We start from the raw sequence: 17,878 nt of genomic DNA, 5'->3' as shown, positions 1-17,878 counted from the left end.
TCTCCGGTGTCTGCGACATCCATTGCCAATCCAGCCGGTGTTCTATGTCACTTCCGTTTTTTTGGTGTACCACCGAAATTGGTCCTCCCGGCAACCCTACGCGTTTCAAAGGTATCCCTTCTTCGTCAGGGTGTAAGTGTGGTATGTCCTTGTGTCCCCTCCTTTTATGTCCCCTCCTCTCTAGTACTGCTATACAATTTGCTTTAATTATAGCATATTACTCGGATCGGGTTACATATTGGACCAATAAAAAACACATTTCAGCTATAACTATAATAATATAAAAATTGACAAACATATATCTAATTATAAAAAAACATACCATACAAAAAGCCATTGTTAGGAAAATGATTAATTAAATCATTATTTTGATCGCAGTTAATTTTGATCTGAATAACTGAGAAACAGATCCCTAATAGAAATGTTTACATAATCTTTTCTTAATGAGAGATGGGGGAGCAAAAATTATTAGGAAAAAATATTCTAGAATAGAGTATCTTTAAATAGTAGCGATTCTTCTTTTTAAGGGGAGAACATAATGATAGATGTAAAATTCGTATTTATATGTAACATCTTCAATTAATGTCAATCGCATTGACCCGAACTATCTGTTTATCAAAGCTTAATATTGCCTTTATTGCAAAAGATGGAAAAACTAAATAATTCGGGAATTGTGTGTGTGTGTGTATATACAGTATATATATATATAGAGAGAGAGAGAGAGAGACCCAATACAAATCTGTGTTTTATCCCTCTAGATAATAGTATTTTCCAAATAGTGATTAATATAATGTGAGTAATTACGTAAAACAAATGTGAATTGTGTATATTAACTATAGAGTTACATACATTTACGTCTCAAGTGCATGTGAATAACATATATATTATGAATTTTATGTATATATAAGTTAATAATTAAATTTGTGAATATCATAATTCTAAAAATTTTTATATTTTTAAACTTATTTTTACAGATGACGTGAATAATTTTTGAAATTATGTAAGGAAACAGCCCAGGTCTATATTGATGTTTAACCCTCTGGGTACTAATGTTTTTAATTTGTGAATCCACAATGTTTCTTTTTGTGTTTTTTTTTTTTCTAAAAATTATTATTCAATTTGATCAAATCTTAAACCCTCTGGATTTAAGTAGTGTTAAACCCAGTAGTGTTCAGCGCCGAGTTCACTAGCAGCAGATACATACGCAGTGTGCTGTGTGTTATTACTCAGCACAGTGGGGATGACGTAAAGTCTTCCGGCTGCAAAACGTGAGCAAAAACATTACCAGATTTATCAAACAACAAGCACAGTGGGATTTATTTACGTTAATAAACATGGGGCCGTTACTTTGTTTCACTTTCGCCCCATTCCTGCAGCCGGGAGACTTTTAACACACGGCCCCAGTGTGTTCATTACCAGAATTAGTCCTGTGGCTCTAATGAGCTGATGCTGTTCGGATTCCCGTCAGCATCTGGCATTCGTTTTAATTAGACATGCAGGATTTCCGTGACCTGCTAATTAAAACACAGACACCCAGGCTGTGCGCTGGCAGGGAGCAGGACTCCGACCCAGTCATGCTTACAGGAAGTGACAGACTCCGGCGGTGACGCCGGCAGAGCCTTATATCGGCGCCGATCCGGTCCCTTCACTAGTACGCCACACAGACTCATATCCACACGGCTCCCCGATTCAATCCAGAATTTACATTGGGATGGGAGAGTTACAGCCGGGAGCTGCTAACCGAACTCACATTGCTGCAAAATTGTGGAGGAAACACAACCAGTGTTTATTAAGGAAAACCAAGGCATTGTTATGGAAATCTCCTGTGATACGTGTGATGCATGTTTTTGCTCTTTGACCTGTGGGAGACTCCAGATGCCTAAGGCCTCGTTCAGGGTGCAGGCTTCGGAGGGAGGGCGTGCTGCCGTGCGAGCTGCCGTGGGACACAAAGTATTCAAATTGAATACTGGTTGTCAGGGTAGCAGCTGCCCTGTCTCCGAAGCCCGGAGTTGACACTGGCGACTGTTTCAATAAACAAGCCAGGTTGTCTTTTGAAGCTGCAGCAGCGTCACTGGGACCTCGGCAGCCAATGAAATCATTCTTGAGAATGATTTCAAGACTGCAACTTGGATCCCTAACCTCAGGTCTGTAGCCCCGCCCCCTCAACTCCTGAAAACGTCTGCTGGGGAGGATGAACACACATCGCCCAGCAGACTGCCGCCCGCACACGCGAACGCCCGCCCTCCAACTCCTGCCTCTGGCACCCTGAACGAGGCCTTACCAGGCCTGTAAGGGTGTGTCCTTCTCAGCCGTTTTATTTATTTATTATTTATTTATACAATATGTTACCAGGAAGTAACACATTGAGAGTTACCGCTCGTTTTCACGTATGTCCTGGGCACAGAGTTAAGACAAGTTTGTCACTTCCCCTTGACCACGGACACTTTTATGACCTGAACTCGGAGAGGTGTGAGCAAATATGTCATTCTAAGGTCAATCGGCAAATAACCCCCCCCCCCCCCCCCAGTGGGTAATATTGCAGGTCTCAGACAGGTCTGCAACCCTGCCCTTCTCATTATCGCTAGGCAAACAGTGCTGCAGCCAGGGATTCTGGGTAATGACCAGTGGCGTAACGATCATGCCGGTAAACCCCGCAATGCGAGGGGGGGGGGGGAGCCCGCGAGCGCAGGGGCGGCCCTGCTGGATGCCTATCTGTTGCTGGTTGCAGCTTTCTCTGCTTGATCTGTGGGGGTGGGGCCTTGCTGCAGGGGCGGGGCTTTGCTGCAGGGGCGGGGCTGTGACTGTAAACGGGTGTGTGTGTGTGTGTTTGTGTGTGTGTAAGAAATTAGCACTCCGAGTGCATCATTGATGACTTTTTAACCATTTTAACATGTTCCTGCTGGTATTACACAGCCTGAGTTAAAGAAGTGCAGAGTCAGTAACCCTACTCACAGACAGCTTCTTCAACATTTTGGGTCTCATCAGTGTGACCTTGGTTGCTGGGAAAGGGGGGCAGAGAGGGACAGAGAAGGACGGACACAAAGGGCAGAGATGGTAGACGAACAGTGCAATCTTTCTATCACAGGTCATTTCATTGTTCAGTTGCCTAATGAATGAATAAAGTGCTAGTCTTGGAAGTGGGAAGTCGCACTGTTATTGCTCTGGCGCAGAAGGTGCAGCATGTTTAACCCTCCCGTGCCTGGTCTCCCTCAGGTCTCCCGCGGTGAGATAAAAGGCTTCATACAACAGGAGTTTGATCACATGAGGCAGCTGGTGCTGGAGGAGGAACAGAGGGCCCTGCATTACGTGGACCTGCAGGAAGCCATGGCCTCTGCCAACGTCACGGAGGTCCTGGAGAAGCTCAACGTCCACATGGGCAAACTCATGTCCGAGATGGCAGAGATCACCCAGCAGCTCAACAGCTTCAACCAGGTGGCGATGCAGAAACCGGAGGTATATAAGCAAGACCTAATGCCAGGGGCAGAGGGAGGAGGCGGGGGGCAGAGGGCAGAGGGAGGAGGCGGGGGGCAGAGGGAGGAGGCGGGGGGCAGAGGGAGGAGGCGGGGGGCAGAGGGAGGAGGCGGGGGGCAGAGGGAGGAGGCGGGGGGCAGAGGGGGGAGGCGGGGGGCAGAGGGGGGAGGCAGGGGGCAGAGGGGGGAGGCAGGGGGCAGAGGGGGGAGGCGGGGGGCACAGGGGGGAGGCAGAGGCAGGGGGCAGAGGCAGGGAAGGGGCAGAGAGAAGAGGGAGGGGGCAGTACGAGGAGGCACCAATGTATATCTGATGTTGTATATCTGATTAAATGCCCATGCGGACTAGGGTATGTAGGTGAGACCACCCAGTTGGTCAACGAAAAGATCAGACGGCACAAAGCAGCTATTCGTAGATGTGACATGGAGGGAGGGGGCAGAGGGATGGGATGGGGCAGAGGGAAGAGGGAGGGGGGAAGGGGTGCAGTAGGACTCTAGGTGGATTAGGACCCAGGGCAACTGACACTTTGCATACAGTAAACCCAACGTATAGCAGTAATGTATTTTGTGTTCTGGGAACCCCAGTGTTGTTGTGTAACTTTAAATAATGATTTGGGTAAAAGAGGTGTCAATTGCACAGATGTGACCCCTTTAATACTGAATGTCGCTCTATCACTGTCATTAGTGCACTTTGGTCCAATTTATTACTGTTGGTTTGATTAGTTGTAAACTTGTAGTGGCTGCGTTCTGGGAGCTGGGGGTTGGATACTGAGTTCTGGGAGCTGGGGGTTGGATACTGAGTTCTGGGAGCTGGGGGTTGGATACTGAGTTCTGGGGGTTGGGGGTTGGATACTGAGTTCTGGGAGCTGGATACTGAGTTCTGGGAGCTGGGGGTTGGATACTGAGTTCTGGGAGCTGGGGGTTGGATACTGAGTTCTGGGAGCTGGGGGTTGGATACTGAATTCTGGGAGCTGGGGGTTGGATACTGAGTTCTGGGAGCTGGGGGTTGGATACTGAGTTCTGGGGGTTGGATACTGAGTTCTGGGAGCTGGGGGTTGGATACTGAGTTCTGAGAGCTGGGGGTTGGATACTGAGTTCTGGGGGTTGGGGGTTGGATACTGAGTTCTGGGAGCTGGGGGTTGGATACTGAGTTCTGGGGGTTGGGGGTTGGATACTGAGTTCTGGGGGTTGGGGGTTGGATACTGAGTTCTGGGAGCTGGGGGTTGGATACTGAGTTCTGGGGGTTGGGGGTTGGATACTGAGTTCTGGGAGCTGGGGGTTGGATACTGAGTTCTGGGGGTTGGATACTGAGTTCTGGGGGTTGGATACTGAGTTCTGGGAGCTGGGGGTTGGATACTGAGTTCTGGGGGTTGGGGGTTGGATACTGAGTTCTGGGGGTTGGATACTGAATTCTGGGAGCTGGGGGTTGGATACTGAGTTCTGGGGGTTGGGGTTGGATACTGAGTTCTGGGGGTTGGATACTGAGTTCTGGGAGCTGGGGGTTGGATACTGAGTTCTGGGGGTTGGGGGTTGGATACTGAGTTCTGGGAGCTGGGGGTTGGATACTGAGTTCTGGGAGCTGGGGGTTGGATACTGAGTTCTGGGAGCTGGGGGTTGGATACTGAGTTCTGGGGGTTGGGGGTTGGATACTGAGTTCTGGGAGCTGGGGGTTGGATACTGAGTTCTGGGAGCTGGGGGTTGGATACTGAGTTCTGGGGGTTGGGGGTTGGATACTGAGTTCTGGGAGCTGGATACTGAGTTCTGGGAGCTGGGGGTTGGATACTGAGTTCTGGGAGCTGGGGGTTGGATACTGAGTTCTGGGAGCTGGGGGTTGGATACTGAGTTCTGGGGGTTGGATACTGAGTTCTGGGAGCTGGGGGTTGGATACTGAGTTCTGGGAGCTGGGGGTTGGATACTGAGTTCTGGGGGTTGGGGGTTGGATACTGAGTTCTGGGAGCTGGGGGTTGGATACTGAGTTCTGGGGGTTGGGGGTTGGATACTGAGTTCTGGGGGTTGGGGGTTGGATACTGAGTTCTGGGAGCTGGGGGTTGGATACTGAGTTCTGGGGGTTGGGGGTTGGATACTGAGTTCTGGGGGTTGGGGGTTGGATACTGAGTTCTGGGAGCTGGGGGTTGGATACTGAGTTCTGGGGGTTGGATACTGAGTTCTGGGGGTTGGATACTGAGTTCTGGGAGCTGGGGGTTGGATACTGAGTTCTGGGGGTTGGGGGTTGGATACTGAGTTCTGGGAGCTGGGGGTTGGATACTGAATTCTGGGAGCTGGGGGTTGGATACTGAGTTCTGGGAGCTGGGGGTTTGGATACTGAGTTCTGGGAGCTGGGGGTTTGGATACAGGCTGCGGGGCGCTGGTTGCCAGACATTGGGTGTTGGGAGCAGGATGCTGGGGTTGGATACTGGGCACAGGTGTTGTACTCTGGATGCAGGAAGTTGGACGCAGGTTGCGGGATGCTGGGCGCCGGGTGTTGGACGATGGGTACAGGGTGTGGGACGTTAGGCACAAGTTGCTGGATGCTGGGCGCAGGTTGATAGATGCTGGGCGGGAGTTGATGGGCACAGGATGTGAGACGTTGGGCGCAAGTTGCGGGATACTGAGCGCAGGGTGTTGGATGCTGGGTGTGGGACTCTGGCCGCAGGTTGCTGGATGCTTGGCGCAGTGTTTTGAACGCTGGGCGAAGGTTACAGGACGCTGCACACAGGATGCGGGATGCTGGGCACCAGGTGTTGGACGCTGGAAGCAGGTTGAGGGACACGGAGCAGGATGTGGGATGCTGGGAGCAGGATGTGGGATGCTGGGAGCAGGATGTGGGATACTGGGAGCAGGATGTGGGATGCTGGGCGCAGGGTGTCGGATGCTGGGCGCAGGGTGTTGGATGCTAGGCGCAGGGTGTGGGATGCTAGGCGCAGGGTGTTGGATGCTAGGCGCAGGGTGTCGGATGCTGGGCGCAGGGTGTTGGATGCTAGGCACAGGGTGTTGGATGCTAGGCGCAGGGTGTTGGATGCTAGGCGCAGGGTGTTGGATGCTAGGCGCAGGGTGTTGGGTGCTAGGCGCAGGGTGTGGGATGCTAGGCGCAGGGTGTTGGATGCTAGGCGCAGGGTGTGGGATGCTAGGCGCAGGGTGTGGGATGCTAGGCGCAGGGTGTGGGATGCTGGGCGCAGGGTGTCGGATGCTAGGCGCAGGATGTGGGATGCTAGGCGCAGGGTGTGGGATGCTAGGCGCAGGGTGTGGGATGCTAGGCGCAGGGTGTCGGATGCTGGGCGCAGGGTGTCGGATGCTGGGCGCAGGGTGTGGGATGCTGGGCGCAGGGTGTGGGATGCTAGGCGCAGGGTGTCGGATGCTAGGCGCAGGGTGTCGGATGCTAGGCGCAGGGTGTCGGATGCTAGGCGCAGGGTGTCGGATGCTAGGCGCAGGGTGTCGGATGCTAGGCGCAGGGTGTCGGATGCTAGGCGCAGGGTGTCGGATGCTAGGCGCAGGGTGTCGGATGCTAGGCGCAGGGTGTCGGATGCTGGGCGCAGGGTGTCGGATGCTGGGCGCAGGGTGTCGGATGCTAGGCGCAGGGTGTCGGATGCTGGGCGCAGGGTGTGGGATGCTGGGCGCAGGGTGTTGGATGCTGGGCGCAGGGTGTTGGATGCTGGGCGCAGGGTGTGGGATGCTGGGCGCAGGGTGTTGGATGCTGGGCGCAGGGTGTTGGATGCTGGGCGCAGGGTGTGGGATGCTGGGCGCAGGGTGTGGGATGCTAGGCGCAGGGTGTGGGATGCTAGGCGCAGGGTGTTGGATGCTGGGCGCAGGGTGTGGGATGCTGGGCGCAGGGTGTGGGATGCTAGGCGCAGGGTGTCGGATGCTGGGCGCAGGGTGTCGGATGCTAGGCGCAGGGTGTGGGATGCTGGGCGCAGGGTGTCGGATGCTAGGCGCAGGGTGTCGGATGCTAGGCGCAGGGTGTCGGATGCTAGGCGCAGGGTGTCGGATGCTAGGCGCAGGGTGTCGGATGCTAGGCGCAGGGTGTCGGATGCTAGGCGCAGGGTGTCGGATGCTAGGCGCAGGGTGTCGGATGCTGGGCGCAGGGTGTCGGATGCTGGGCGCAGGGTGTCGGATGCTGGGCGCAGGGTGTCGGATGCTGGGCGCAGGGTGTCGGATGCTGGGCGCAGGGTGTCGGATGCTGGGCGCAGGGTGTGGGATGCTAGGCGCAGGGTGTGGGATGCTGGGCGCAGGGTGTGGGATGCTGGGCGCAGGGTGTGGGATGCTGGGCGCAGGGTGTGGGATGCTGGGCGCAGGGTGTGGGATGCTGGGCGCAGGGTGTGGGATGCTGGGCGCAGGGTGTGGGATGCTAGGCGCAGGGTGTGGGATGCTGGGCGCAGGGTGTCGGATGCTGGGCGCAGGGTGTCGGATGCTGGGCGCAGGATGTCGGATGCTAGGCGCAGGGTGTCGGATGCTAGGCGCAGGGTGTCGGATGCTAGGCGCAGGGTGTCGGATGCTAGGCGCAGGGTGTGGGATGCTAGGCGCAGGGTGTGGGATGCTAGGCGCAGGGTGTGGGATGCTGGGAGCAGGGTGTCGGATGCTAGGCGCAGGGTGTGGGATGCTGGGCGCAGGGTGTGGGATGCTGGGCGCAGGGTGTGGGATGCTAGGCGCAGGGTGTGGGATGCTAGGCGCAGGGTGTGGGATGCTGGGCGCAGGGTGTGGGATGCTGGGCGCAGGGTGTTGGATGCTAGGCGCAGGGTGTGGGATGCTAGGCGCAGGGTGTGGGATGCTAGGCGCAGGGTGTGGGATGCTAGGCGCAGGGTGTGGGATGCTAGGCGCAGGGTGTGGGATGCTGGGCGCAGGGTGTTGGATGCTAGGCGCAGGGTGTGGGATGCTAGGCGCAGGGTGTGGGATGCTAGGCGCAGGGTGTCGGATGCTGGGCGCAGGGTGTCGGATCTAGGCGCAGGGTGTCGGATGCTGGGCGCAGGGTGTGGGATGCTGGGCGCAGGGTGTGGGATGCTGGGAGCAGGATGTGGGATGCTGGGAGCAGGATGTGGGATGCTGGGAGCAGGGTGTGGGATGCTGGGCGCAGGGTGTGGGATGCTGGGCGCAGGGTGTGGGATGCTAGGCGCAGGGTGTGGGATGCTAGGCGCAGGGTGTGGGATGCTAGGCGCAGGGTGTGGGATGCTAGGCGCAGGGTGTGGGATGCTAGGCGCAGGGTGTGGGATGCTAGGCGCAGGGTGTGGGATGCTAGGCGCAGGGTGTGGGATGCTAGGCGCAGGGTGTTGGGTGCTAGGCGCAGGGTGTGGGATGCTAGGCGCAGGGTGTGGGATGCTAGGCGCAGGGTGTGGGATGCTAGGCGCAGGGTGTGGGATGCTAGGCGCAGGGTGTGGGATGCTAGGCGCAGGGTGTGGGATGCTAGGCGCAGGGTGTGGGATGCTAGGCGCAGGGTGTGGGATGCTAGGCGCAGGGTGTGGGATGCTAGGCGCAGGGTGTGGGATGCTAGGCGCAGGGTGTGGGATGCTAGGCGCAGGGTGTGGGATGCTAGGCGCAGGGTGTGGGATGCTAGGCGCAGGGTGTGGGATGCTAGGCGCAGGGTGTGGGATGCTAGGCGCAGGGTGTGGGATGCTAGGCGCAGGGTGTGGGATGCTAGGCGCAGGGTGTGGGATGCTAGGCGCAGGGTGTGGGATGCTAGGCGCAGGGTGTGGGATGCTAGGCGCAGGGTGTGGGATGCTAGGCGCAGGGTGTTGGATGCTAGGCGCAGGGTGTTGGATGCTAGGCGCAGGGTGTGGGATGCTGGGCGCAGGGTGTCGGATGCTGGACGCAGGGTGTCGGATGCTGGACGCAGGGTGTCGGATGCTAGGCGCAGGGTGTGGGATGCTAGGCGCAGGGTGTGGGATGCTAGGCGCAGGGTGTGGGATGCTAGGCGCAGGGTGTGGGATGCTAGGCGCAGGGTGTGGGATGCTAGGCGCAGGGTGTGGGATGCTAGGCGCAGGGTGTGGGATGCTAGGCGCAGGGTGTGGGATGCTAGGCGCAGGGTGTGGGATGCTAGGCGCAGGGTGTGGGATGCTAGGCGCAGGGTGTGGGATGCTAGGCGCAGGGTGTCGGATGCTAGGCGCAGGGTGTGGGATGCTAGGCGCAGGGTGTGGGATGCTAGGCGCAGGATGTTGGATGCTAGGCGCAGGGTGTTGGATGCTAGGCGCAGGGTGTGGGATGCTAGGCGCAGGGTGTGGGATGCTAGGCGCAGGGTGTGGGATGCTGGGCGCAGGGCGTCGGATGCTAGGCGCAGGGTGTTGGATGCTAGGGGCAGGGTGTTGGATGCTAGGCGCAGGGTGTGGGATGCTAGGCGCAGGGTGTTGGATGCTAGGCGCAGGGTGTGGGATGCTAGGCGCAGGGTGTTGGATGCTAGGCGCAGGGTGTGGGATGCTAGGCGCAGGGTGTGGGATGCTAGGCGCAGGGTGTTGGATGCTAGGCGCAGGGCGTCGGATGCTGGGCGCAGGGTGTGGGATGCTAGGCGCAGGGTGTGGGATGCTAGGCGCAGGGTGTGGGATGCTGGGCGCAGGGTGTGGGATGCTGGGCGCAGGGTGTGGGATGCTGGGCGCAGGGTGTCGGATGCTGGGCGCAGGGCGTCGGATGCTGGGCGCAGGGCGTCGGATGCTGGGCGCAGGGTGTGGGATGCTGGGCGCAGGGTGTGGGATGCTGGGCGCAGGGTGTCGGATGCTGGGCGCAGGGCGTCGGATGCTAGGCGCAGGGTGTCGGATGCTAGGCGCAGGGTGTCGGGTGCTAGGCGCAGGGTGTCGGATGCTAGGCGCAGGGTGTCGGATGCTAGGCGCAGGGTGTGGGATGCTAGGCGCAGGGTGTTGGATGCTGGGCGCAGGGTGTGGGATGCTGGGCGCAGGGTGTGGGATGCTAGGCGCAGGGTGTTGGATGCTGGGCGCAGGGTGTTGGGCGCTGAGACTGATTCTGACTTGGTGCTAAGTGTTTTTTTTCTTTTTCTTCACAGAACCCAGAAGAGGAGTCCAGGTAAAAACATACTGTGCATTTGCATTATTTTGTCCTGATTTGTGTGGACTGAGGGGCAGTGCTGCTCCTACTGCAGTGTTATTCCATTCCACTCCACGGCAGTGTGTGTAGTTTGTGTAACGTATACCCCATGTGTCGCACGCCCCCGTGTAACGTATACCGTGTGTAACGCACGACCCCGTGTCATTTAATTGTTCCCACTATTTGCTATTTGAATGTAATAACAAATGTTTAAAGCTGGGGAAGGTGTAATATTGAATGACTTTATTGCAACATTGACTCCTCCCCCACCCTGCCTGCAGCCAGGCACTGACTCCTCCCCCTCCCTGCAGCCAGGCACTGACTCCTCCCCCTCCCTGCCTGCAGCCAGGCACTGACTCCTCCCCCTCCCTGCCTGCAGCCAGGCACTGACTCCTCCCCCTCCCTGCAGCCAGGCACTGACTCCTCCCCACCCTGCCTGCAGCCAGGCACTGACTCCTCCCCCTCCCTGCAGCCAGGCACTGACTCCTCCCCCTCCCTGCAGCCAGACACTGGCTCCTCCCCCACCCTGCCTGCAGCCAAGCACTGACTCCTCCCCCCTCCCTGCAGCCAGGCACTGACTCCTCCCCCTCCCTGCAGCCAGGCACTGACTCCTCCCCCTCCCTGCAGCCAGGCACTGACTCCTCCCCCCTCCCTGCAGCCAGGCACTGACTCCTCCCCCACCCTGCCTGCAGCCAGGCACTGACTCCTCCCCTCCCTGCAGCCAGGCACTGACTCCTCCCCTCCCTGCAGCCAGGCACTGACTCCTCCCCTCCCTGCAGCCAGGCACTGACTCCTCCCCTCCCTGCAGCCAGGCACTGACTCCTCCCCCACCCTGCCTGCAGCCAGGCACTGACTCCTCCCCCACCCTGCCTGCAGCCAGGCACTGACTCCTCCCCCCCACCCTGCCTGCAACCAGGCACTGACTCCTCCCCCTCCCTGCAGCCAGGCACCGACTCCTCCCCCACCCTGCCTGCAACCAGATACTGACTCCTCCCCCACCCTGCCTGCAACCAGGCACTGTCTCCTCCCCCTCCCTGCCACCTGCAGCCAGGCACTGACTCCTCCCCCCACCCTGCCACCTGCAGCCAGGCACTGACTCCTCCCCCACCCTGCCTGCAGAGAGCTCCGCACAGGAGAGTGAGGGGAAAGTTGTGTGTCTCTGTGTGTGTGAAGTGAGGGCAAGAGAGTCTGTTTGTGTGTGTGTCCCTGCTTACCTTGCTTCAGACGTCCTGGCAACGCAATGTCACATGACCCCGCGCCGACGCGTGACCAGGAGCGTCTGAAACAAGGTAAGTAGAAGTATACGGAGGTCTTGCAGCTCCTCCGGCATTAATTTAAATGTATTCGGGAAGCGTTTGGGGACCTCTGTAAACCCCGCGCCCCCAGTTTGCGCACCGCTGGTGTAGAGGATGGAGGACGGCTGCAGGGTGTGTTTTTGTTGGGGTGTGGGTGTAGAGGTGGCAGCAGAGACTGTTTTGTTGGTGTGTGTGTGTCTGCAGTGTGTCCGTTTTGTGGGTGTATCTTCTGGAACCGGGGTCACATGTAGGATGTGAATGACTCCAGTGGTTTAAGTCGTCCCCTTTTGAAAGCACACAAAGTCCTTCTATTTTCTTCAACTTTATTAGGGGAGTCAACAGAAATATAAAAGGTACTTGCTGATGGTGGTATGTAGCGAGAGAGAGCTTCTCTAGATGAAGGTGCCTTGGTACATGGGGGGAAGGTAAAAAAGGATGGCCTTGCAGGGGTGTAATGGAGGGAGAATATACTCACAAAGCCAGCTTGTAGGGAAAGAAAGACACTTTCCTGTGGCAGGCAGGAACAGTCTAAGGACCAATGTAACTGCCAGAAAGACAGGGGAGCGAGCAGGACTGAACCAAACTCCTGGCTATCAAGATTGGAAGGTAGCCAGGGCAACCAACTAGGGCTGTGTAAAGGGCATGTGTAGCAATAATGTTGCATTTCACACAGGCAGCTAGCTGCTGGAACAGGAGAAAAACATGCAGCTTAATAACTATGGAGACAGTTTACGTGAAAGCTGCAAAAGGACACAGAAAATGTGTAATCCTGTTCCAGAGCAGGGGAGCGCAAACTTTTTGTGCTGCGCCTCCCTGTCTTCCCTGCTGCGTCGCCCGCACCCCCCTCCCTACTTTAGAGCTGCGTCAAATGCGGGCCAGCTGAGCGCGCGGTAAGTATAGATTTTTTTGTTTTGCTAAGCGCCGATTGCTGCTGAGCGTGTGTGCACGAGCGCTGCGCGCACCGCGTGAGCGGGGACTTGCATATATCTATATATGTAAGTCTCCTCCGCAAGCGCCGCTCGCTCAGCCCGATCAGCGCTAGCGGGGACTTAGCCTTAAGGTGGATAGAGAGGGTGCTAGTCGGGTATTGAGGGGAAGGGCATTCCAGAGGTGCGGGGCAGTCAGTGAGAAAGGTTTTAAGGCAGGAGAGGGCTTTAGATACAAAATGGGTAGAGAGAAGACATCCTTGAGCCGAACGCAAGTGTCGGGCAGGTGTATAGCGAGAAATTAGGGCTGAGATGTAAGGAGGGGCAGAAGAGTGTAAGGCTTTAAACGTGAGGAGGAGAATTGAGTGTGTATTCAGCATTTATAACATCTCTACCATATATACATTAACATGCCAGTGAGTTTTACGGTGAGAAATTGTACTTTGTTCCTATTAATTATATTTCATACTAGTTACTGAGCGTTCGAGGCTGCATCGAGACCCCTTGCTGGCCACCAGTAAGGGAGCAGTTCATGTGCCCCTGGCTGCTCTTTGCTTCTGTAGCGCACACGCTGTGTCTTTGTACGTGTTCAGGATGTGTAAGTAGGTTTAAAACTCCTCATCACTGAACTTGTCGACTGAAATCTCCAGTGGGACACGCGCCTCTGACCAGCGATGAGTGATACGTTTAGGCACAGGGTCTTGGAAACCGGATCACAGGCGTATCTGTCATCACACGCGTGGGTGCCTCCTCCTCCTCTTTCACCAGCCACCATATACTCCTGGGGGAGACCAAAGTCCCAACTGTCCAAGGTCCAGGAATCTCCCGGCTATATTTGTAACCGCAGCAACTGTGAGGGCAAGACCGCACCAAGCGCAGGCTTCCAAGTGACCCGCCAGGCATGTGTGACCCCAAATCTGGAGGCGCAGGTAGGGGGGGAAATAACAGGTCGTATTGTGAAAAATAGGGAACCTTTCTGTAAAAGAAATCAATTTTGCAGTCTCTATTTTAGATTGCTCACTAATCAAAATGTTAGGTAACCATCTGGCACCAAAGAGGTTAATGCAGCCCGGACATCAGAGTGTTGTGATCTGGGTCAATATGATCCCCGCAGAATGTGTAGGGTAAAATCCCCTATATATGTCCTATTCAGTAAACCATCAAGTCGCTTCCTAGAAAAAGATTGATACAAATGGAGCAATAATCTTCTCCAGTCCTGGGAAGCCACATATTCAATAAGGGTCTCCGCACAGACTGAGCGCAGTAACACGGATGCATGTATACGTTTTATATAGCGCCACAGTGTACTCAGCGCTTTACAAAAGAGACCATACAGTACAGGGAATTATAATACAGTAAGTGCAGCAACGTCCGACAATAGGAAAGGAAATCCCTGCCCCGGAGAGCTTACAATCTAAGTGATGCATGTGCTATGACTTGATGCAGATGGGGCTGTTTGATTATATCCCATGACTGGTAAACTTGCAAATATAGCACAGGTTACCCTCCTCCCCCCCCCCCCCCTCCCACGGGCAGGTATCGCCCAGATACAGCACAGGTTACCCTCCTCCCCCCCCCCTCCCACGGGCAGGTATCGCCCAGATACAGCACAGGTTACCCCCCCTCCCCTCCCAGGGGCAGGTGCCGTTCAGATACAGCACAGGTTACCCCCCCTCCCGGGGGCAGTACCACTCTCAGTCCGCGCACACTCACAGCCTGCACACTCAGCCTGCACTCACACAGGGACCCTCCATATTTCTAGCACGTTCTGCTAATTACTTGGGAATTGCTGCTGGACAAGTAATTTCCCTGCTCGTTAGAGGTGGATTATATCGCGGGGCTTTCACTGTGATACTTCTCTCTCTGACAAAGAGCAGAGACGCGCGTCTGTAATGCGCTTAAACAGGGTCCGGTCCTTATGGAGAAGGCTCTCGGACAACATACGCTACCTCTCTGCTATCTACTGATGTAACGCTAATATCTCTCAATGGGGCAGACCCTCTTGGGGTCAAAGTTTACTTATAGCATTGACCTGTTTTAAGGGGTCACATCTGGCTGGTCCCCATCCCCCTTCTCTTTATTGGTTTTCTGATGAGGACAGGGTGGGATTAAGGTAATAAAAGACGTACAAACACTTCCCCAGTCAGAGACCACGGAGAACATATAGTTATGTTCCATTTCTGAAGCAGTAAAGTTATTTTTATCACCTGGTTCCATGTCTGTAAGTGCACCAGTTCCATTCTTTACAGAATATTGCCTTTTAGCCAGCTCCGTGGGATTGCACCGTTACAAACCCCGGCCCTAGCCGCAAAGTGTAGGTTTGTAAATGGTCCTTCACCGCGGACCAGATTCCCTAAAGGGAGCTAAGGCGTGCTAAACTTTAGCACCCTTCAGTGAATCTGGGCCTGAGCACCTAGCACCCTTCTATCTGCACCCCTCACCCCTCAGCAGGGCTGCTGACAGGGGTGGCAGAGCCAAGACAACTGTCCGGTGGCTGGTGCTGGAAGTTGGGCCCTGTCAGAGAGCCCCTCTCCCCACCGGGCCTGCCTCTCTATAACTCTGGTCAGCGCCGGAAGTCGGGCCCAACTGCCGCATCCACGCACGACACCGGAGCCCCACTCGCAAGGTGTGTGTGTGCGTGTGTTAGGTGCATTTTGTGGGGGTATTGTCTGTGTGTGTAGGGATATTGATGTTTATGTGCGTAGGGAGGGTATTGTGTGTGTGCTTAGGGGGGTATTGTGCGTGTGTGTGTGTGTGTGTGTGTGCGTAGGGGGTATTGTGTGTGTGTGTGTGTGTAGGGGGCATTGTGTGTGTGTGTGTGTAGGGGGCATTGTGTGTGTGTGTAGGGGCATTGTGTGTGTGTTTGTGTATGTAAGGGGTAGTGTGTGTGTGTGTGTGTGTGTGTGTGTGTGTGTGTGTGTGTGCGTTTGTAGGGGGCATTGTGTGTTTGTGTATGTAGGGGGTATTGTGTGTGTGTGTGTGTAGGGGGCATTGTGTGTGTGTTTGTGTATGTAGGGGGTATTGTGTGTGTAGGGGGAATTGTGTGTGTTTGTGTATGTAGGGGGTATTGTGTGTGTGTGTGTTTGTGTGTGTGTAGGGGGTATTGTGTGTGTGTGTGTGTGTGTGTGTGTAGGGGGCATTGTGTGTGTTATTGTGTATGTAGGAGGTATTGTGTGTGTGTGTGTGTGTTTGTGTATGTAGGGGGTATTGTGTGTGTGTAGGGGGCATTGTGTGTGTGTGTGTGTGTTTGTGTATGTAGGGGGTATTGTGTGTGTGTGTGTGTGTGTGTAGGGGGCATTGTGTGTGTGTGTGTGTGTGTGTGTTTGTGTATGTAGGGGGTATTGTGTGTGTGTGTGTGTGTGTGTGTGTGTGTGGGGGGGGGGGGTATTGTGTGTGTGTGTGTGTGTGTGTGTGTGTAGGGGGCATTGTGTGTGTGTGTGTGTGTGTGTGTTTGTATGTAGGGGGTATTTGTGTGTGTGTGTGTGTGTGTGTAGGGGGCATTGTGTGTGTGTGTGTGTGTGTGTGTGTGTGTGTGTGTGTGTGTGTGTGTGTAGGGGGCATTGTGTGTGTGTGTTTGTGTATATAGGGGGTATTGTGTGTGTGTGTGTGTGTGTGTGTGTGTGTGCGTAGGGGGTATTGTGTGTGTGTGTGTGTGTGTGTGTGTAGGGGGTATTGTGTGTGTGTGTGTGTGTGTGTGTGTGTGTGTAGGGGGCATTGTGTGTGTGTTTGTGTGTGTAGGGGGCATTGTGTGTGTGTGTAGGGGCATTGTGTGTGTGTGTTTGTGTGTGTATGTAGGGGGTAGTGTGTGTGTGTGTGTGTGTGTGTGTGTGTGTGTGTGTGTGTGTGTGTGTGTGTGTGTGTGTGTGTGTGTGTGGAGGGCATTGTGTGTGTGTGTGTGTGTTTGTGTATGTAGGGGGTATTGTGTGTGTGTAGGGGGCATTGTGTGTGTGTTTGTGTATGTAGGGGGTATTGTGTGTGTGTGTGTAGGGGGAATTGTGTGTGTGTTTGTGTATGTAGGGGGTATTGTGTGTGTGTGTGTGTGTGTGTGTAGGGGGCATTGTGTGTGTGTGTGTGTGTGTGTGTGTGTGTAGGGGGTATTGTGTGTGTGTGTGTGTGTGTGTAGGGGGCATTGTGTATGTGTTTGTGTATGTAGGGGGTATTGTGTGTGTGTCTGTGTGTGTGTGTGTGTGTGTAGGGGGTATTGTGTGTGTGTGTGTGTGTGTGTGTGTAGGGGGCATTGTGTATGTGTTTGTGTATGTAGGGGGTATTGTGTTTGTGTATGTAGGGGGTATTGTGTGTGTGTGTGTGTGTCTGTGTGTGTGTGTGTGTGTGTAGGGGGCATTGTGTGTGTGTGTGTGTGTTTGTGTATATAGGGGGTATTGTGTGTGTGTGTGTGTGTGTGTTTGTGTATATAGGGGGTATTATGTGTGTGTGTGTGTGTGTGTGTTTGTGTATGTAGGGGGTATTGTGTGTGTGTGTGTGTGTGTGTGTGTGTTTGTGTATGTAGGGGGTATTGTGTGTGTGTAGGGGGCAATGTGTGTGTGTGTGTGTGTTTGTGTATGTACAGGGTATTGTGTGTGTGTGTGTTTGTGTATGTAGGGGGTATTGTGTGTGTGTGTGTAGGGGGCATTGTGTGTGTGTGTGTTTGTGTATGTACAGGGTATTGTGTGTGTGTGTGTGTGTTTGTGTATGTAGGGGGTATTGTGTGTGTGTGTGTGTGTGTGTAGGAGGGTTGCCACCTCTCCGGGTTTGACCCAGAGACTCCGGGTTTCGGGCTGCCGTTGTCAATCTCCGGGGTGCGGCGGGGTGCGGCGGGGGCGGCGGGGTGCGGCGGGTGGCAGCGGGGTGCGGCAGCGTCTCCGTCATTCTCCGTTATTTTCCTGCAATTCCCCCTCTTACTGCAGTAAACATGGCTGCACAGCGTAAAATGATGCCGCGTTGCAATGGCAACCGGACGCCACGTGGCGTCGTGAAGCTACGCAACATGATGTTCCCATGGCTACGCGACGCCGCATGGCGTCCAGTTGCCATGGCAACACGGTATCATTTGACGCCGCGCAGCCATGTTGACTGCAGTTGGAGGGGGAGTTGCAGCAGGATGGTGGGATACGCCGCCATGTAAGGGGATTTTTTATTTTTTTCTCAGAATTGGCGTTCAGTAGAAGGTGACAAC

At 55.1% G+C, this 17,878-nt stretch overlaps 1 protein-coding gene across 2 annotated transcripts in view; it reads left to right on the top strand.

The window, feature by feature from the left end:
- The window catches only part of TRIM44 (tripartite motif containing 44), a 53,421-nt gene that overhangs the window by 15,142 nt on the left and 20,401 nt on the right, over positions 1-17,878 (top strand). For both annotated transcript variants that reach the window (XM_075567560.1, XM_075567559.1), the window contains exons 3-4: positions 3,214-3,453; positions 10,444-10,463. In XM_075567560.1, the coding sequence (XP_075423675.1) occupies positions 3,214-3,453; positions 10,444-10,463 (260 nt within the window). The remainder of the gene's footprint in view (positions 1-3,213; positions 3,454-10,443; positions 10,464-17,878) is intronic.

The sequence above is a fragment of the Ascaphus truei genome, chromosome 12, assembly GCF_040206685.1.
Source record: "Ascaphus truei isolate aAscTru1 chromosome 12, aAscTru1.hap1, whole genome shotgun sequence".
Classification (NCBI taxonomy): domain Eukaryota; kingdom Metazoa; phylum Chordata; class Amphibia; order Anura; family Ascaphidae; genus Ascaphus; species Ascaphus truei.
Note: the sequence above shows the minus strand (reverse complement) of the source record. Positions and strands in the feature narration are given on the sequence as shown.